General features: G+C 38.5%; 1 protein-coding gene across 1 annotated transcript in view; it reads right to left on the minus strand.

Annotated features, from left to right (window-relative positions):
• Positions 1-20,920, minus strand: part of LYRM9 (LYR motif containing 9) — a 52,410-nt gene that overhangs the window by 1,383 nt on the left and 30,107 nt on the right. Inside the window, exons 2-4 of the mRNA XM_067309818.1 lie at positions 18,942-18,980; positions 1,942-2,079; positions 984-1,076 (exon numbers count right to left, since the gene is read on the minus strand). Of these exons, the coding sequence (XP_067165919.1) occupies positions 984-1,076; positions 1,942-2,079; positions 18,942-18,980 (270 nt within the window). The remainder of the gene's footprint in view (positions 1-983; positions 1,077-1,941; positions 2,080-18,941; positions 18,981-20,920) is intronic.

A 20,920-nucleotide genomic window follows, 5' to 3' on the forward strand; every position in this document is an offset into this window, starting at 1 on the left:
CACCATCACAATGATGCTTTTCATAATTGCAGGAAGAATAAAATCAGATTTAGGCACAGACAGTTATTTACAAGGCTGTAACTGCTGGGATTTGCCTACTGCTAAAATTCTATAGATCTATGACTGATCTGTGTTTGCTCCTGTAATAATTCTCATTTGGACTTCATGGACTGGCAGAGAGAGACTTTATAATTGTTTAATAAATTAAATCACAGATACTTAGGGGAAGCTGCACTTTTGACTTGTTTCATTATATGCTGAAAAATTCATGTTAACATACTATGCTCTCCAGCCAAATTTAAATCTAAGGAAGTCCAGGTGACTCTCAGCTGTGTAACGGAACATAAGCAATTTTAATTCTTTTATCTAAGAATCTGGTTTATCTTTCAAGCTGCTTTTCTTCTGCTGGTATGATTTGTTGATGTGGCCTTTCCAACACATACAATTTGAGGGATATATTTCAGCACTGCGTTAGTAAGGAGGCAGTTCCCCTGGGTGGAAACTAGGGCAGAAGCAAACTGAATGTTACAGTTTTGCCACTATGTTGTCTAACCCTGATCTGCACAGTTCAGGCAAGACCTAAGAGTATTCTAGGAATTTATGTAAACTGATTAACAGAAGATAGGTTGCTGTTTGGAAAGGAACTGATAGATATCAATGAACTGTGGCTTGCAAAATATTGCGTTTTTTTCTCTGTAACAGAGCTATACTAGCCACCACTGTTGAACAAAGATTTACACAGAGACCAGCTTACAGCATAGCACCATTGATACTAAAAAATACAGTTAATGTATATCAATAATGAAGAGCTTTTAAACAAGAACTATCTCAATCATAAATCCCTAGTGCCCAGATATTTCCTTTACCCACACTCTTCAAAGTCCAGGACAATAGAAGAGCTTGCTGCTCCTAATTTGCTTTCCAGTGTTTTCTTTGATTCGAACTGAGTGAGAGCAAAACTTAGGACTATATGATGCACTTACCTTATTCATGACCCAGTCAGCATCTTCAATGGCTCTTTTAATAATCTGCTGGATTCGCTCAGGGTTGTCTTCATCTGCATGAACTTTGAAACTCTACAACATTTGATCAGAGTGTTACACTGACTAGCCAACTTAATGCAACAGTTGTCAAAACAAGGATCAGTTTTAAACACCAAAGTAAATATTTGATAAAAATAAACTTTTGATCTGAAAAGGTAACAATGTACATTGTAGCAACTTGGATGTGCTATTTTCATAATGAGTCTTGGTGAAGTAATTTCCTATGAAGTATTTCACTCCTTTCATTCATCGCCACAGGATCAAATAGCAAAAAGCGCTAAGACGACAAACACAGACTCCTGAGAGCTTCAATTCAGGACAAACAGAAACTATCTGTTCTTACTTAGAAAAGCGTTGAAGTACATGTATAAACTTAATAAGCATGTTTCATCCTAATAAATTCAACAGCACCTAAATAAAACCCTGAATAGCAAAGTTTTCTTGAAATTATGCCTGGAACAGTGAAACTAAAAAGGACATAGACAGGACCACAGATGTAATCAAAGGTACAAAATTACTTCCATATGAACTATTAGATAAGATTTACTCAGCCTGGGGAGGGAAAAAAAACAATAATAAAAAAATCAGTGACAAGGAACCAATAAGGGTCTGTAATACCATGGAATATGTGACTAAGTGAATAAGGAATGATTGTTCACTCTCTTGACAAAAACAAGAACTAAACATGGAAGCAAATGAAAATGGAAGGTAGCAGATTCAAAGCAAAAGGAAGTGCTCCTTCACGCACTCCCAGTATAACCTTTTGAATACATTCAGGTTTCAAGTTTACAGATGAGTATTTTTTTCAGTGCCAGGGTTATACAAAGTTGGTGCAAACAGCTGGAGAAACAAAAGAACACTACAAAATACACTGTTGGAAAAGAAATCCCGTTCTCACCTGTCTGATTGCATGTCTGTAATGCTGACGAATATTCTCTTCAGGAAGCTGCTTACAGCACCGAAGCAGGTAACGATATAACTGTAAAGAATTCTGAACTAATTCAGCATTTGGTAGTGGAGCCATTATGTTATTTAGCTGTTAAAAATAAAAATAAAAATAAATCAAGAAATCCAACAAATTTTATTAACATCACAGAAATAAAATTGAAAAATAATTTTACAACAATTAAAATTGGGCCCGTAAATTAAAATTTAGCAGCATAGCTTGAAGAAACCTTGAGAAGAAAACCCAATATGAAACAGATCAGAACTTGGGTAGTTTATGGAGAGATAGGGTTAGGTGGCATTGATCAAGGTATAAAAATTAAAGTGTTCAGTTCATTCAAAGGTCGCTTTCTGATGGTAGTATTACGGTGTGTTTCGATTTAATATTATTTGTTTTCCAGTTTAAAAAGGAATCCTGAAATATGAGCTGCTATAAATATACAAAAGAGCATCACAGCCCAAGAGGGTTGTCTAGTCTCTGAGCCACGATCCTTACACTCATTCAAACTTCCAGTGCTTTCAGTGAGTGTTCATAAGGGTCCACCCACATGGTTACTCTGCAAAATTAGGATCCTCATAATTGCTAAGAATGGTGTTGGATTTCAATATTTCCTAACATTGTTATTGTCTCAAGAGCACCATATGAACTGGCTTGCAAATTTCAGGCTTTAACTCAAAATAACATTTATAAATACAGGAGAAGACATGCAAAAACACTGAGAGCTTTGAAAATTTCCATTGAATGTAACAGCAACAGGAAAAGAACAAATCTAGCAAGTTTCACCTCCACAACTATACGTGTATATTGTAACAGTAAGTCCAACCAAGCTATATAAAGTGCTAATCAAATACTGTAAATGAGTTGTCATTTAACAGATGGTTACCATCTGCAAAGAACTAAATTAACATTCGGAAAAAAGCACTTTTACATCATTACTCTTTTAAGAATAAAGATAATACATAAGTAACTGAATAATGAAGTAGGTGTATGGTATTATTTTAGTACCCATTATGATACTTACTCATCATTTAGAATATTTTTTCTCTTCTTCTTTTAAGTAATTTAAATCTTTTGGCCAAATATATTTCTGAGTAGAACACCGCAGTAATTGCGTCATGCCTAGGCTGCTTAGGCTCCAGATGATGAATTCATGCTTTTTACCTGAAAATAATTGTTTCCCTCAGACTGCACTAGCTACAGCTGAGTTTAATGACACTGCCAAACTACCTACTCCAGTTTCCCAGCAGTGCAGCCACAGCTCCGTCTCCTCTCATTCTGCTCTCTCGCTGCCTGCCCAGAATAGCCCAGCAGCTCTAACAGCAGCCCGGTGAGCCCTTGGGGTGTCCCGCACTTGGAGCGCCCAGCCAGGAGCGCTGCCACTTTCCGGCAACCCCCTGGGGACTGCCACTGGGGACAGACTGGCCCAGGACCATATCTCCTTAGACAGCAGCATCGCCCTAACAGCGTGACTGAGAGGTGGTCTTTTGGGGGTAAGTTCCTTAAGCGTATAGCACAGTATTCCTTCGTGTAAGAAATTCAATGTGCAATTGCTCCATGCAGCCATAGCCTGGACACCCCTGCGATGAGTTAAAAGGACGGGATGAGTATTCATAGCATGTCTCACAATATAAAGCCTATACTACAATTCAGTATTCATACACAGACATAATGACAGAAATAAAACAATCCCTTCCGGTGCTCCCTCTTCATCATGCTGGAGACCTCGTATCATACATAGTGAATGCAACAATTCTTATTTTTAGCAGGAGTATCATGGAGTGAACCATCTATCTCTACAGAAGTCAAGAGAAATGTACAGGTTTTTCAATAACCCAGAGGAAATCAGATCTGGGGTCTGGTGGTCTAAACGGAGGGCAGTAGTACCATAAAATTCTGCTATTCTTGGGGGCAACCGAACAAGGGGAAAACGGCGCTCTCTTAGATGACCATTTCAACTTCGGGCTTTACATTAAAACAAATTTTAAATTCCAGCTAGAAGCTCACGGTCAGACCCTACAGTCTCAAAGCCACAGGACTGTATTTCTGGTGTCCTGCTAACAAAACAAGTATTCAACTTTTTCAGCCAGCTTCAACCATCAAATGGCCTCACTCTATCAGTCTAATTCTCCAGTTCTTCTGCCAGGGTTTTCAGACCTGTGGATGTGTCCCCTTAAAACTTTTCTACCCTTGTTTTCTGTTCCATGGAACAGATCTCTTAAATTTGTTATGTTGACGGGAATTATAGATGTACAACCCTCTTTAGGGGATGATTTTTATCCTAGAGCTACATTTTTATTCATTTGATTAGAATAATCAAGTGGTCCCATATCACCTGTCAAAAAGAATAAACATGACAGTAATCTGCTCACATTCTTTTCATACCAATCCAGAATGATAACATAATAGAAGAAAAGTGAATTTGATTAGAAGAGTTGCACTAACTAGTTAGTGGTCTCTGTGTAGGATACAGTATCAGATCTGGTAGACCTTTTCCGCCTAAATTTCTAAAGCTAATACTTAGGACTATCATACATCTGGATTTCCCTACACATTCTTTTACTGCCCAGATGCTATATTCAGCAGAATTTGAAGATTTGTTAGAGATTTGTGGAGGTCCAGCTGGACCCGAAGTTTGGGTGGCTTGCAGGATGTCCAGAACTCCCAGACAGGTCCACTGCACACGTACAGATCAGCTGCCCTGCTCACTTGCCATGCCTCGCATCAGCGAAATTCAGATATCAACCATGCAGACCTGGGCAGAAATACAGAAACCTTATAAATATGTTTCTCTCTACATTGATTGACAGGTAAATTTTGCAGCTAGAAAGAAATAAATATTACTCTTTCTTAGCAACAGATTCTGCTGATACTACAGCACTTGGAGCTGTTGTAATTATCTCCTGAGCATGTGCCAGCCTTTACATAGCATCTTCATCTCAAAGCACTTTCTAAAAGAAGCACAGCCAGCATCCCTGTTTCGCACTTAAGGAAACTGAGGAAGAGGGAGGAGGCAAGTGATTCCCCAAGGTTAGCCAGGAGGCCACTGCTAAAAACGAAATTAAAGTCTCATGAGTTCCCTATGGGAGAGAAATGAGGGAAGAGAAAGAGGAGGGAGACAAGCAAATGATTAGCGATCTGTCTCTGGGAATCCGAGTACTCAGTCCAACCTTAAGTGAAAAATATACTGGAAATACATAAGGCCATGGATTTGTCAGCTTAAAATAAAATGCCACACATAATGGACAATGACATCTTTAAAAAAAATTAATCTATATAAAAGGGGAAGAAGTGCCTGAAGTAGTAAAAACATTCTCTTCTGCAGGATAGTTTTCTCCTCATCTGCCATGGAATTTAGTACTTCTCAAGCATTTTGAAACATAACAAGATAAAAGCTCTAGGACAATAATAGTAGTAGACATTTTCAAGTTATCTTTCTAAGCATTTATTATATGTGTATTTGCATAGACCAGAACTTTTTGCAGTGGGGAAACTTTTGACTATGCACCTATAAAATGCCCATCTTAATGGGATGGGTACTACTGTAATCCACATTTTCAGTAAAATCAGATTTCATCTCATAGTCTATAATTATATAGGTATAAGTTAGCATACCTCTGTAGCAGTAACAAGAGCTACACTGCTTTATAGTAGCAAAGGAGCTGATTGAAAATCTTTAAGGCACAAATATCTATTTAAGTATGATTCTTCTGTGTGAATAAAGTTAAACAAATCTATCTGAAAAATACATAAGCTTTATTCTGGAGGTATGAGTCTCTACAATGTCACTTTACTCATGGTACAAAGCCACAGTACAAGGTCAAGTCTGAGCACCTCATGGTATTGCTTTTTCTGCTCGTTACTGAAAGAAGAGGTGAAGTCTGTGCTATATCGATTTAACAAAGACAGATTCAAGAAAAGTAACATCCTGTAAAATGAGAGAGCTGTTCCTGTGGCAGAGCATTTTGTCTACAGGAGATGTGCAAGAAACAAGAGCTTTGAAACACTAGCAGGATGATTTGTATTGGAACTGCGCCCACACTCTTCAGTGAGGGCTCCAGGCCTTACCATGTTGCAGGTGTGTATGTATATATACACACATATATGCATATTTTTATATATACATAAAATGAAAAAGTCTGTGCCACAAAATTTACAGGGCAGACTAATGACAAGTCATAAGATGAGGCAGATGAGCCAAACAGGTGGGATGGGAATGGGAAGGAGGTGACAGTAACACGAGCATGTTTTTGTGTAGCCTAATAGAGCACACAATGTAGCTCACCACCTGCTTAGCTGATATCAACAGGCAAATTTTCTAACACCATTTTTTTAAGGACCTGCAGAAACATAGTGAGTCACAGCTGATGATAGGTGTCATGGAAGCCCCTAAGATAGACTCTGATGACACTTTATAAGAAAAACCCTTTCTAGCCTCCAAGGGAAAATGACAACTGTTTTCAGGGAGTATATAACAAGGCTACTATCTCATGAGTTGATAATGTAAATTATTAAAACTAATTCAAAGATATAGACTAGGCTTAAGCAGCATAAACCTTCTGAAAAACATATGTCAGGATCCCTTTCCTGCTTATTTATACTGTCATCTCAGCTTTGCTTACATCTGAAATGGGTTCTGTGTAGACCATTTGTGACTATAGTCAACATTACTTTAGCACCACTCTCAACAATGTACATTTTCAGATCCCAGGGCTTAATGTTTCTCCCTATGTCACCTGAAGACTGAATTACAGCATGACTACAATTGGAGGTGAGAAGGGAGGCAAGATGCTGAGTTACCCTCTATGTATTTTGACACCCGGAATGTGTCAGTACAACGGACAGAACCTGTCTCTGCTACAGCATCTAAGCAGTTATAGCGGCTCATTGTAGCTCCAGAGATTTAAAGGGCACATGGACAACAGGCTGGCTTCTCCAAGAACAAAATAGTGTAGGAAGACAACTGGAGGACTGTCAAAATAGCCTGGAGCACAGAAACTACTGTACAGGCATTGCTGCAATTTAACTTGCAATATAACTGCAAGGTGATGTCACTTATGACTCCAGCAGGGGTAAATCAATCATATCAGTATTTTAGTCACACCATACAGAACAACTCCTCTGTGTAACTGCAACTCAATGTAACCTGGTTTACAACAGAGTAAATCACCTGAGTAGACAAGTACTTACTTGTTTGCCCAACTGTTTTTTCTGAAAAATTTAGTTTTGACTCTAATAGTAGACCTACAGTCCTATCAACAGTTAAGGCTTTAATGTGGCAAGAGTTGAATTTAAAAAACAAAGCCCTCTTCCTGAAAGTATTAGAGTATAAAGATTCAGGACAAGAGCTGCTCAGAAACAAATGCCGACCACATTGACCAACTCTCTAGTGAAAAAATACCCCCCAAGACTCACAAATCTAGGTCACAGTGGCTTTCCTTTTTTTAAATTCCAGTCAGAATTTCATCACCAATATGCCACATACTTTTGACTGCACCGAGTTGAAGGATCAGTGTATGCTGTCATTTACCCTGCAATTTTTATTAATGTTATGCCTGGTTTAAAAAAAAAAAAAAAAAAAAAGATTGTTGGACCCCATTCTCCACAGAGATGGGCACCACTGTAATGGCTTTGAACTCGCTCCAACTTCCCACTGGAGCTAATACAACACAGCCTGCCAGTTACCTGTAAAAGATTCAGCTTGCTAGCTTCCTTAAGCAATCACAGGCAAATGACTTTTTTCAGGCGATATCAGGAAGTACATGAAGAGTGTTCTCAAGACGGATAGATAGATAGGTGATGCCAATGTCAAACGTGATAAGCAGGAAGTACTGTTGTTTTGCACTTGACATGAACTTAACATTTATGGTAATAATTTTAATTTGGTTGTTATTACTGAAACCTTCTATAAAGGTCTTAAGGACTGAAATGGCATAACATATTTAGGTAAGATTCCATTGACAAAATGTAAAAAAAAGGCATTTCCTTTATTCAGAAGTAGATAATGTTGACTGGTGTAAATTTCCAAACGCTCTCTTGTACTGTTAGTACAGAAAAGATGCGTTATGCTTCTCACATTTATGGAAAAATAATCCTAAAGAACAATATGGTACTATCAGTAAAAAGGTAAAATCCTGCTGTGTGCGCCTGCAGCTGGTATCAGAATTTTTTGAAAATGTGCATTCACTGGCTATGCAACATGATTGAGTGGATCTGACTGGATGTGCTGTTACAACAGTGACCTCTTCTGGGCATAAAAAAATCTTAATTATTTGGCCCCTGGATTCTGTCACCATAACCTTTCCTCTCTGCCAGTTATTCCCCGCTTCCACAACTGACATGCCACAATGAAGATAAAACTGCACAGGCCTCGGACAGTTCAGCGATATGCCAGTAAGATTCATTCACCCCTGAACAGTCACATCTTTCTCTAGTATCTAGACTAGCCCAGTAGTTTAGTGCACTGTTGCAGTTGGAGCTTCCTAGGATGTCTTTGAATATTTGATACGTTCTATCAGTAAAGAAAGAGAGATGAGGTAAGACTTTTCAAGGATCCCTCCTGAGAATTATTCACAGCCAAAATATGGTTTCCATTAGCTTTCACAACTGATTAGAAAACCTTCTTCCATCACAAGGGCAGTAAGTTGGCTTTATTCTGCTGTTGCAATCTTTTCATTCTGCTTATTTGATTCCAATTCTGTTCTCTCATATTTGTTTAATAAAAGCCATCCACCCTAACACACAACAAGATTTGAATACTGCCCTGAAAAAAAAACCATACATATGGTGGAAAGATGTTACAAAAATTCAGAAATATAGACCAAGAGCTGACTTTTCAAAATGGCTTCAGCCTACTACATTTGTTAGCTCACTGAGTGCCCAAGATGTGCTAATTATGGCTTTAGCCTGATAAGTTCAGATCAAAATATAGATCAGAACTCCCCCAGGCTCAGGAATGTTTGTCTCTTGTTTTCTCCCAATCTAAATTTTTTCTCGAATTCTCTCTTTACAATGAAACCTACACTGGGCATCAGTTCCATACATATTTTGGTCTGGATTCATTTCACTTTGGCATCTGAGTAAGGAGGATGATTATAATCTCAATAGTCAGCAGAAAGATCTCTACGTTCCCTCCAACCAGGAGAAAGATAAGCAACTCCAAAAAGTGACTTGGATAACATACAGACCAAATCACTCCCTGTCCTTCTCTCCACTGAACACAGAAGGGGAGTAGGACAACCAAAGTTATAATATAGACACTGCAGTTACAAGACTAAAGTAGGATCATTCCAAGACTGTCTTGCATATTTTGAAAATACAAACACAATAAGCGAGCCCATTTCAGAGCAGATCTCTGTAACACCGTCTCACTTATTTGCTTTCCGAGGGTTGAAGGCCTCACTTGTTTTTCACCCCAAATTAAACTTTCTGCAATGAGCTTAAACAGGTAGGCTCTAGTAGTTCACAATTTCCTCTAAAAAGAAGCTGTTATAGTGGTGGCATGTACAGACTGAATTTGAGAACTCAGCTGCAAATATCCTCTAAATATAATTTTTATAACATTCTTTATTTTACTTTACTACAAAAATCTGTGAGTTTATTGATTACATTACAGTCACAAGCTGTCACCTTGTTGCCTGATGCTTGAAAATGTGGCAGTAGCTTGCACCTGTCATGAAAACCCCTCTCTGACAGTGCATCTGATGTCTCCAGCTTGTACATTGTCCCTTGCAACCTGAGGAACACTCTTCAGCTCCTTACAGGTCAGAAACAGGTCTTGAATGTTAAACAACTAACAGCTTACTCTCAAATTGCTATCTAAAGACTTGCTGTTCCATAGGCAGTAGACATACTCAGTGCAAGTCAGTTTACCCTGAGACTATTGTTTTGATATATCATCATTACGAAAAAGTCAAGCTAATTAGTAAAAGGTTTGTAATCATGATAAACATGGAAATAAAGGTGTACACCTGAGAATCAATTATTTTTTTATTTGCTACATGAAGTTCAATCCTACAGCTTCTCCTTCAACAGTAGAAGCTGAGGGCATGATTCCAGTATACACCTTTTACACCACCCTTGATATCACTCTCAGCACTAAGTTCCTTCCTTGATTTCTCAATTTTTTTTCCTTAGTTTATCAGGTACTTGACAAATAGAAGGAACCTTCAAAGTAGATTCTAGTACCCTACTTCAATTTCTTCCTAGCGCTCAGTTCAATGGTATCATTGTATATTCCTTCTATGTGTCAGTGAAAATGCAAATGAAAGATGAAAATCAGCTTGGACAAACCTTGTTTTGTTATGCAAATGCCTTTGCTTTGCTTTCCTGCTTAGGAAATTTAATTTCACCTGACACCTGGCTCCTTCTCCCCTGCTATGTAAATGGAACTTGCAGAGTTCAGCTCGTGTTATCTTTTTAATCAAAGCATTTTTGGGTTGCCAATTTACATCATATATTGTAAGAAATATTTACTATACAAACATTATGCTAAACTTACCCCCTTCCGTTTGCCCCTGGCATTTAGTACTTCAGATGACAAAAGTTAGACCAAATAACATTCCTGACACATATTGATAGTTCAAAAGATCCCAAACACTACTCAATTTATAGAGATGTCAATGTTTTTCTTTTTTAGAACTGATGTTAAGGATTCCCCCCCATCAAAATCTAGATTTACCTTTTGCCATAACCAGAAGTCAAAAGGTACAGTAACATTATACATGTTGCCTTTCTTTGGCAGCCTTAAATTTTTTACCATACAAAATTACACAGGGAAAGCAAGACCTTCTCAGTAAAGTTTGGATGCCCTCTGTGCACCTGACTATTTCTATTTTATCAGTGTTGCTCTATTAATTTTATTTTACATTTGAAAATGAACTGCCTGAACTGATGCAGTTATAAAAGGAAAATGAAAGCAAACAAAACCCAGCTACACGGCATGCCAGAAAAAAAAAAAGCCATGTTAGTGTCCTAGAGATTGTCAAGATGTTTCATCTGCCAACCATTTAAAGCCTGATTGATCAGGTCACTTTTCTAAAGAGCAAAGCCTGTTACAAAAATTACTGGAACACGAGGACTACTATTTAGAGGTGCTGCACCTACAGATTTATATCTCTCTCTTTTGTGTATTTCTGAATCTCCTATTACCACACCTGAGTGTCTCAGTGTCTAACACACGGATTAGAACATCTGTGAGACAGGGTACTGCTTTCATAAATGGGGAAATGAGGCACAGAGATTAAATGACTAGACCAGACTCATACAGGATGTCTGTGGCCCTAACCTCTGTCCTTCCTCTTCTCCTGCCTTCACTGACCCTGAGATTTACAGATAGGTTTTTGCTTTGAACCCAAATGGCAGCATTTTGAGTCAGGAAATTCACATAAAAGTATCTGAAGCCACCTCACTTATTTGCTGTGCCCCACAGCACATGACCCAGTATGGGCAGCATCACTAATGTGTCCAGCAGAAAACGAAGGCATTCCACATGTTATAGAAAGGGGCCGCAGGGAAACAACTGTGCCTTGAAGACAAGTGCTTGAGACATGCTGCTTCTCTGGACTAATGCTAGGGCTTGGCATTCATCATTACTATACAATTAAACTAGATGCCAAACTTTGATTATACAGCACTTTCATTCTTAATGTAATCTAGTCTCCTGTGAGTACAGTGTCTGAAAATACTAAAGCAGTCCAGTAATCACAAGAAAAGGGTATATTTGAAAATAAGAGATGAACTGTACAAAACCCCCAGATTAGTTTTCTTTTTTCATTGTCAGCATTTTTATTTTCTCCATACAGGAAAGAGTTATTTCCCATGTAATGTACACACATATAGATTAATAATCATTGACAATAATGGATCTAACTCATAGGCCTGAACATAGACAAAGTTGAAATCTGGATACTAGATTTGAAATTAATCTCTTCTAAAATAATAAAAAAAATCCTGTGAAATATTCAAACTCACTAATATTTAATGAAAAGTATTTATTGAAGGAAAAAACTGCTATGGTAATAAGTCCTAATTTTAACTGATAAACTCACATGTAGAAGATGTAGGATGAAGAGTTTCATTTGCCTGTGTGCTAAGGCACTATAATCACTGACTGCGACTTACTACTGCATGAATAGTTTCACAAGTGAGTAAAACATGAAGAGCATCTGTGCAACTAAACAAACTAATCTCTCACTACTATGTGAGAGATTAAAATATGTCCAAGGTCTACACAGCCCATGAGTCTATAATTATTCTTTGAACTCAGTGCAAAACAGAACTGCATCTGACTTGTTGCTACTTAAACAGAACATTCAGGAATATGGCTCTATCATCCACTATAGAAATCTAAAACAAGCAGTTGGATGCAAGCTGATCTGAACCTAAACTCATCCACACTCATGGGTTTTTTTGAGCTTCATCCTTAGCTGGTAAAAATTGGTATAGCTCAACTGACCCTAAAGACCTGACCCTGTATTTCACATACTCCTGCTAAATACAGTCTGAGGCAGATCTTATAGTGTACTTTGGGACTAGGGCCAATTTCTTTAGTTGTTTCTAGGCTTTGATGTGTAAACTCATCATCTGTCATTGTGCTCTAATTAAATCTAAGTGCTGCAATAGATTTCCTGTCACAGAAGCAAAGATCCCTCATGGTTTGGGAATGTACAGGACAGCCTGTCTCAGCATAAAGAAACTCAGCTATGAGAGAGAGCAGGAAACCAGAGTCACACAAACAAATTAATATGGAAGGGTTAAACTGATCAATAGAATTGAAAACGTTGCAGAGATTCTGGGGGGAAAACTTAAACGGCATTCTTCTAAAATAGTGGTTTTCACTATGGATAATTAGAAATTTTTTTATAGGAAAATGATGAGCTGTTGAATCTGAAGTGCGTGACAAACATTTGCATTGATGCACCTCATAAAAAATTCCTTCCCCCTCCCAAGTACTGGGCTAACTAATGGATTTGAAAATTGAGTCTTTGACCAGTTCTAGTTATTAATTTAATTATTTTTTTATGAGCATCTAACTTCAATGTAATATCATTAACAAGCTGTGTACAGCGCCATAACTCCAATGCTCTTCACCTTCTTCGTGCAGCTGTCTTGCACTTCAGTGACACACCACAGTTCATCACAATTAACACTAACAGTCACTGCACAACACGCTAGCCACTGACACCCAATAACGGGACTCGGACTGTGTAGCAAAGAACTGAAAGGCCTTTTTACTTTATATCATTGCCTTATTTAAGTTGTGACAGTCATTGTTTACTGTGTAAGTCTGAAATAACAACGTTTGGTTAATTTGTTGAGTCTGGATTAAGTTCTTCCATATGTTAGTCATTCTTTTAGCATCAGTGGACATTTTGCTCATTTTAGGACCACCAAATTTGCAAAATCATCATAACTTCAAGAATACATTTCATCTTTCTGTGCCTCAGTCTGCAACTGTAAAGTAAAACTAATTATAACTGTGTATGTACTATATACTGAATTGTGAGTTTCAGTAAGATTTCTAAAATGCTTTAAGATCCTACTACTAAAAATTTAACTGGATGGAAAAGTTGTACAGAGTCCTGTAACAGCAATGCACTTGATCCAGCATTGGACCCCAATGCTATCTTAATTTCTCTCTCTAAAACTCCATCCAGCTTCCTTATAATCAATAATAGCCTTCTTACAATCTGTAATATTAAAATAGCATCTGAACAGGTCTTCCCCTGGTTTCATGCTTGCCCTCTAACCTTTCTGGGACTTAGAGCTATCTCCAAAATCCAGGTTCTACTGAATATTTCCTCGACTCCCCTTCTCTTCAAAATCCCATATGTAGTTTTAAATACCTTTCCAGTAGTCTGTCCCCCGAATTATGATTTCTTACATTCCTGCCTCACGGCCAACTCCACATCAACTAGGTATCCCCATGTTTTTCCTGCCATTAGAAATAACAAAATAAGTCTCTGCACAGAAATGTCAAATAGCTAACACAAAATAACGCAAGAAAAATGCATTCTAGTATCATACTGCAGGTCTCAAGGAGCTGTCAAGAACAAGGATAAAATCTAGAACCTTTAGAGCTAACTCCATTTCCTTGGTCATCTAGGTTAAAGACTTAGCTCTCTTACTTCGATTTGGCCCAGTGACGGCATGGGAATAGATGCTAGCATACATTACGTTAACATTGCCCCTTTGTCTTCTACAGACTGATTCCTTCATGTGGTGAAAGAGAAGTCCTACAAGCTGGATAAAAGGTAAAACCCCAAGCTAACAGAATTTTTTCATACAGTAAACAAACACAGTCCATAAATAATTTCAGTTTGATTATGTCTATAACTGGCATTATGAACCATGACAGCACAAGACAGTCACTGAATCCACCAGACAGACTGAATGGCATCACGCATAATTCCTCACTCTTACTGTGTCAAGATCTGTGTGTTAGTCAGAAGAGCAAATGCTTCTAATCATTGGGTTTTTTGCTGTCTATTAACAGGCCCTGCCAGTGGTTAACCTGCCCTCAGTTTTACAGTGATGGAGGCAAGAAGGCCACAGAGCAGAAATTAAGTTCTGGGCTACCTCCCTGGCTGGAAGACCACGGAAGCAGACAGCAATTTCAGAATGCTTGAGAGCGGAGATTCAAACAACAGCTTCCTTTGCATCATTAGATTTCCCATACATGTAAGTGTAAAGCAAAAAGAGAAATTTAGTTAATAGATTTTACCATGCTGGTTAAGACCATTAACTGTGGCAACTGAAATCGTTCACACATATAGCAGGAGCAGGATGGAGAAGGTGGGGAAGGTCAAGGGTCTTGTGCTTCTTTCTGGCATCAGCAGTTTTTACTTTGAGTCACAATAGGCCTGTCCCAATGTAAAACAAAGCTTTAAAACACTTCCATTGTTTATAATAAAAAGATTTGCTTGCCCTTGACATTCTTGTAATCTTTTTTTTCCAGCTTGGAACAGTGATAGCAACAGAGGAGAACAGAGAAAAAGGGGTGTATAAAACTACTGGCAGTAAAAGCAGAGAAGTATAGCAGAGAAAATCTGATTTCTTTTGTTTTCTTGGGACAGGATGATATCACTGTCAAGGCTGGAAGGAAGGGAGTGCTGAGAAGGCATCATAGTGGTCTGAACTCACAGTCAGTTGCCACTGGAAAGACTTAAATTGATTTGAGTAAGCCTCCATGCTCAGAGCACAAGGGAAAAAGAAGGCCAAATATCATCTCATGATTTTCTCCATTTCCAAAATCCTTCTCTTCCACCAAATAACTTCTAATCACTTTCCCTCAGAACAATTTCCTTCTATTACTACAGTAACAGCACAACTTGCATTACGTATCTTCTGCCATTCTTTGTAATAGAAAACCCTTTATTCCTCCCACCGAAATCCCCCAATTTGCTAAAATTCTACTTTAGTTCTCCAAAGCAGTTGTCTCCCAGCTACATCCTTCCTGTCCTGCTTCACTGGACATCTACTATACGACATGGAAAACCCAATGAGCATTTTGGAAACGCAACCGATTTAATCAGAAACCTTCTTATGGCCTGACCTAGTATCAGGTTTTCAGAGTGACACAATAGACCCTAAAATGGGTAAGGTTAAATTCTGCACTTGTACACCTCATGACATCAGAGATTTTGCATAGTTATTACTGATAATTTGACCCTTACTTTGCACAAAAAGGACAATCAAGAATAGTAATAATTTGCACTACTGCCTTTTGCTCTAAACCTCCCCCCCCGGCAAATCCTGTAAGCATTACTGTTTTTATTTGCCAAGATTATCTTTCTTTCAGTAAAAAACCCTCAGACCTCACAAAATATGGCTGTAATCCTGACTCTAATAATGTAAATCTCCTTCTGATAACTTAAATATCATGCATAGCACAACAAACGAACTTTCTAAACCAAGAACTGTTGAGTCAGAAATAAAATAATCCACTAATTGTGCTTTTCTGGAATGGATGACTGTATAATGTCCTAATCAGAAAGCTGAAATCACATTTGCATTTAGATAAAGGCTTGTTTAAAAAGACACAAGTATAAAAGGAGACACAGAGACTATTGTGGTATTTCTCTGCATAGCATAATCATTTACATTCCTGATAATGATATTCAGATAGTGAAGCAAAGGCTGACCAAAGCCAATTAATCTTGCACTCTGCATTAGCAAGCTTGTCAATTGACCCTGTGTATAGCTGTACCCATGATACTGGTACGACACTATGCCCCTGCTCTCAGATGTTTTTTTTTCCTGCTACTGTGACTGTTTTTCAAGCAAATCTCTACAGTTCAACAATTAAGATCTCAGTCCCTCCAGGCTACAGTCAAATGGGCTGCAGAAGTCAGACTTCAGAAACCGAAAGTGCTAGTTAAAGGGCCACAAGAGTTATCTAAACTGTCACTGTTTATAGTCTCCCCCCGCAATACACATTTCTTTGTAGGCTGGAGATGTGTTTTCCTATTACTTCAAAATCCTAGTCCTGGTATTGATTCTTCAGAAGTTGCTGGTATTTATATGATTCCCTATCCTATCCAAACTTCATGACCTTTAACATACTGATTTTATGGTACCTTTGTAAAATAGCACAGTACTATTATGCCCATTTCAACGATGAGGAACTGAGAAAGGCCTGGATTCCTTCCACTGAATTTGGGCACTTCACTGACATAAAATGAGTTTGGGACACTGTCTTGCCAGGTCGCTCTGTAGTTAGGTGAGAGAGATGCTTACCTCCGCAGGGCAACTAACATCCTAAGGTGTTGAATACCAACCATTAAGTAATTTTTAGCAGAACAGAGCCGAGTTCCCACAGACCACCTCAGCATTCGGATCACTGAATTGTCTTTCATGGTAAACTTACTTTAACAATCAGGTTCTCTGCTGGAGAATCCATCCCCATTACCATATCACACAAAACCAAGCACACAAAACAGAAGTTAGACGGAACAGAAACTGGACATGGGGTGACAGAACCATTTGACACTATTTTGTACTACTAGCTCTATGTTACTGAAGCTACCTGGGGATCCTAAAGCTGATGCTCAAGAATAAATTCAACAATAAGAAGAAAGAAAATCCTACTGTCTCCCTGGGTGTTAGCAGGCTCTTTGGACTGAATCATAAAAATGGCTGAGAAGTACACAGTGGATTTTGTAAATTAGCAATTGAGCAAACAAACCCTATAAAAAAATTAATTGCAGAAACATAAATGCAAAGCATCATTTGAATATTATTAATCTAGTTTGAATTAGGAAGAAACCTTGTAATAATCCCAGCAGTATAAGTACTCATATAACAGCAGAGAAGTGACCTGTTTTTTCAAAAGTATGTGCGATTTTAGAGCATCTCAGGAATGCGGTGCTCATTTGAAATTTCATTCAATCATTCAGTTTGAAAATCAGGCATCTCTACAGTTAACTATGGTGCCAAAATTATTTGTCCTCCTTCAAAATGTAAGTCTAAATGTCTTGTAATAGACTCTGAAAGAAAAAAGAAATCACTAGGAGACCTACTATTACAAATTCAGAGCCAAGCTCTCTAACCTGACTCATCATGCCTTCACTGGGCCTGCTGATGTTAGTATGAATAAAGATTCCAAAAATGCTATTTGTGTAAAATGAGATGCTAAAATTTTCTGTGCAGGGAAATAAGCGGATTGGCAAAATAAGAATGAAAATTGGAAGCCTCTTGAAACCTCTTTAATCACAAAACATCTTGGTTCAGGTTCTGACGCCGGTCCAGGAAGACGCTTGAGTACACTGTTACTGCTCAGTAGGATTCTTACTCTCTTTTGTCTTAAACCTCCCTTCCAGGTTTCACAGGCTCCTAGATGGTACTGCAGGAAAGGCCTATGACTCTGGAGTCAGACCTGTTTCACAACCCACTGCAGCAGAGCAGCAGACTTCTTTCTGTTTCAGTGTAGTATCTGCCTTCTTCTTTGGTTATTACTCTGTGCAATGTATCTTCTTTATCCCACAGTAGGTCACAGGAGACTGAATAGTGCACTACGTTCAGGGCCAGCTCTCTGGGTTCTGCTGCCCTAGGCAAACCAGCAAATACCCATCCCTACCAAGTCACATTTGCTCATAGTTACTGAATGTTTTGCTGCCCTAAGCAATAGCCAGCCCTGTAGATATAACCTTCCTTGTGTACGGGTGAGTATGTACAATGCTGAAGTCACATTCTAATAGACACATCTCTCCAGCATGCTGGGCTTTTATTAGGACCTACTGTTTTGACATGATCGTTTCTGACGAGCTGTGGCCTGTCATTATTGTGGATTCTGCCCTTTCTAAGTATGATCCGTAATGTCCTACTGCATGAATGATGATAGCCAGACATTCTTGTTCTGTTCATTTCTATTTTTATTCTCCTAAGCTTAATGCTTTGCTTGATGCATAAGGCAGAGAAGCAATGTCAAATGACACTGCAACAACAGCACATTTTAGAGACTCAATCTCGCAATGTAAAGTTAGCACTACACAACATCAGTAGAGCGTACGGGAGATTAGGAACTGGCTAACTGACAGATCTCAAAGATCTGTTTGTTGATAGGGAATCATCATTGATTGGACATACCTCAGGCAACAGGATCAGGCCTAATGCTATTCAACACTCTCAGCAGTGGTCTCCCAGTAAACATAAAATTGTATTTGGCATAGTTTGTGGATGAGACAAAGATTGACAACAGGGCAATCAGAATAGATGATAAATTTCTGGATAGGCTAGGCCCATTCCAAATTTTAATGTTTCTAAACATTATACAGTGCGCAGGTTATATCTACAATAAGGAACTATATCCTAGAAGAGGAAAAAGATCTAAAGAGTCACAGTGAACAAGCAACTGAACGTAGCTCCCAGTGGGCTGCTGTGCAAAAAAAAAAGGGATAGAGTGATCCCTAAATGCAAAAATAATGGAGTTATGAATAAAATAAAAGTAACTTTACCTTTGTAAGCAGAATGAAGATCCATTTAATGTTGTATGCCTACATAAAAAAGAAGAGAAAAGAAAAAGGCATTAAGGGGGGCAGAGAGTGCCTTAAAGTGAGTCTTATAGAGCTCAATCTTTAGCTTATTAAAAAAATGTGTGGTGATTTGATTAGAATGCATATATACCTTCATGTGAAGGAACACTGAAAATTAAAGGGCTATTTAATTTAGAAAAGCAAAATCAGAATCAATGGCCAAAAGCTGAAGCCAGACAAGTCTGAGTGATAAAATCGCCACAATTTTCTAACGATGAAAGTGACATAGCAGAAACCCTATCAAACAGGGAACAGTGCCCCTCCTCTCCTGATGTCTTCAAATCATGCCCTTTGCGCAGTATGTTGCAGTCCAGGAGCACCCAACATTTGCAGTTGGGCAGATCAGCCACCCTGGGGCATCCGAAGCCAAACACCCCAGCCACATCACATGATTAGACCTAGTGCATTGCAGTTACTCTTTGTAGGCAAAGACCATTTCCTAGAAGTATGAGAATACACGTGCTACTCAACCCATGTTCATAACCGAGTACTTGGATCATTCCTGTTTCTTGCATTTGCCACTACCAAAACAATTCATGCGACCCATTCTCAGGAAACTTTTTATAGCAGACAAAGTGAACTGTGACCTGGATGAAGTATCCTTGTGACAGCAGCCCGTTTTTGTGGCTATCAGTATTCCAGAGGGTCCACTTTCCCTTCTTTATCTTGTTGGCACCTACAGTAACAGGAAGGGTTTGGGGTCCTTGGCTGCCACTATCTTAACAATTCATCCAGCCCTCAACCTGCCACTGAAAGTCCATTATAAAAGACAAAATGAGGAGAGCTTCACACAGATGAATTGCCCTGGCAAGCAGCACACAGCCTGTGAGCTGCAAGGCACAGATGCACTACTCCAATACAAGTTGTCTGACTTAATTTGCCTTAATACAGAGGATCCTGGATGAAATTTTAATAACATATTATACAGAGAGTCAGACTCTGGCCTTAAGTCCTGTAAATACAGGAAGCTGCTGAACAAAGAACTGAGCACGTCTGGCAGCATTGCATGCTTGCAGCATATAAGAGATCACTCTTTTCAGACCCTGAGAAGGAGAGTTTTCCTACAGATGAAATGTAGATTGCAATTTGTATTCTTACTCACTTTATGCTCCCTTTACTGCTGATACAGTGTAAAGCAGCTTTAAGGTAACTGGAAATCTGACCTATAATGCATTTTTGTCAGGGTATGAGTGAAAGCTTAAAAGATGCTTTATAGCAGAGAAAAACTGAATATAGACTTAAGTCAATAAGCTTAGAAAAGGCACAAATGAGTTCTGTTTCAGCCATAACATGACATGAAATTCTTTTCATGATGAAGACCACTTATGTAAATTATCCAAACAAAGCCACAGTGCAAATGTTTCATCTTACACTGTGGTGCACAAAGCAAAGACATGTAATACATCACAAACAGCAAACAAGACATGGAGACTTTTGCAGTCTAACAGCAGTGAAGTAACATGCTTCCCGCTCTAAGGCCTGATTACCCTTTCTGTTTTGGTTAATTGATGAGCATGCCTAGATAGATTAATTAGAGAAGTATTCCTTGTAGCATGCTCACTAAATGCCATGCTCAGATAGCAATACGAGAATAGACAGGAATCTCCCTGCTTTAGGTGCAATTCAAGTTTCTCTTACTCTTCTCTGCCGACTCTCAGAAAATTCTGAAAGGCATAGCCTCATAAGAACATCCCACCTGTAAACTGCTCAGTTCAAGCACTGTCAACATGAATCTTGTTCTTTCTGACCAAATTAAGTGTTTACCTTTGAGGTCATGTCTGAATACGACCTGAGTTATACCTTGGTGCCATCAGCTTTAAAACAAAACTTCCTCCTCATTCATTTTTCTTGTAAACACTGTATTTTGAAATGGTTCCAGCGCTTAGTTCCAGTTTAGCTAT

Source organism: Apteryx mantelli, chromosome 22 (genome assembly GCF_036417845.1).
Source record: "Apteryx mantelli isolate bAptMan1 chromosome 22, bAptMan1.hap1, whole genome shotgun sequence".
Taxonomy (NCBI): Eukaryota; Metazoa; Chordata; class Aves; order Apterygiformes; family Apterygidae; genus Apteryx; species Apteryx mantelli.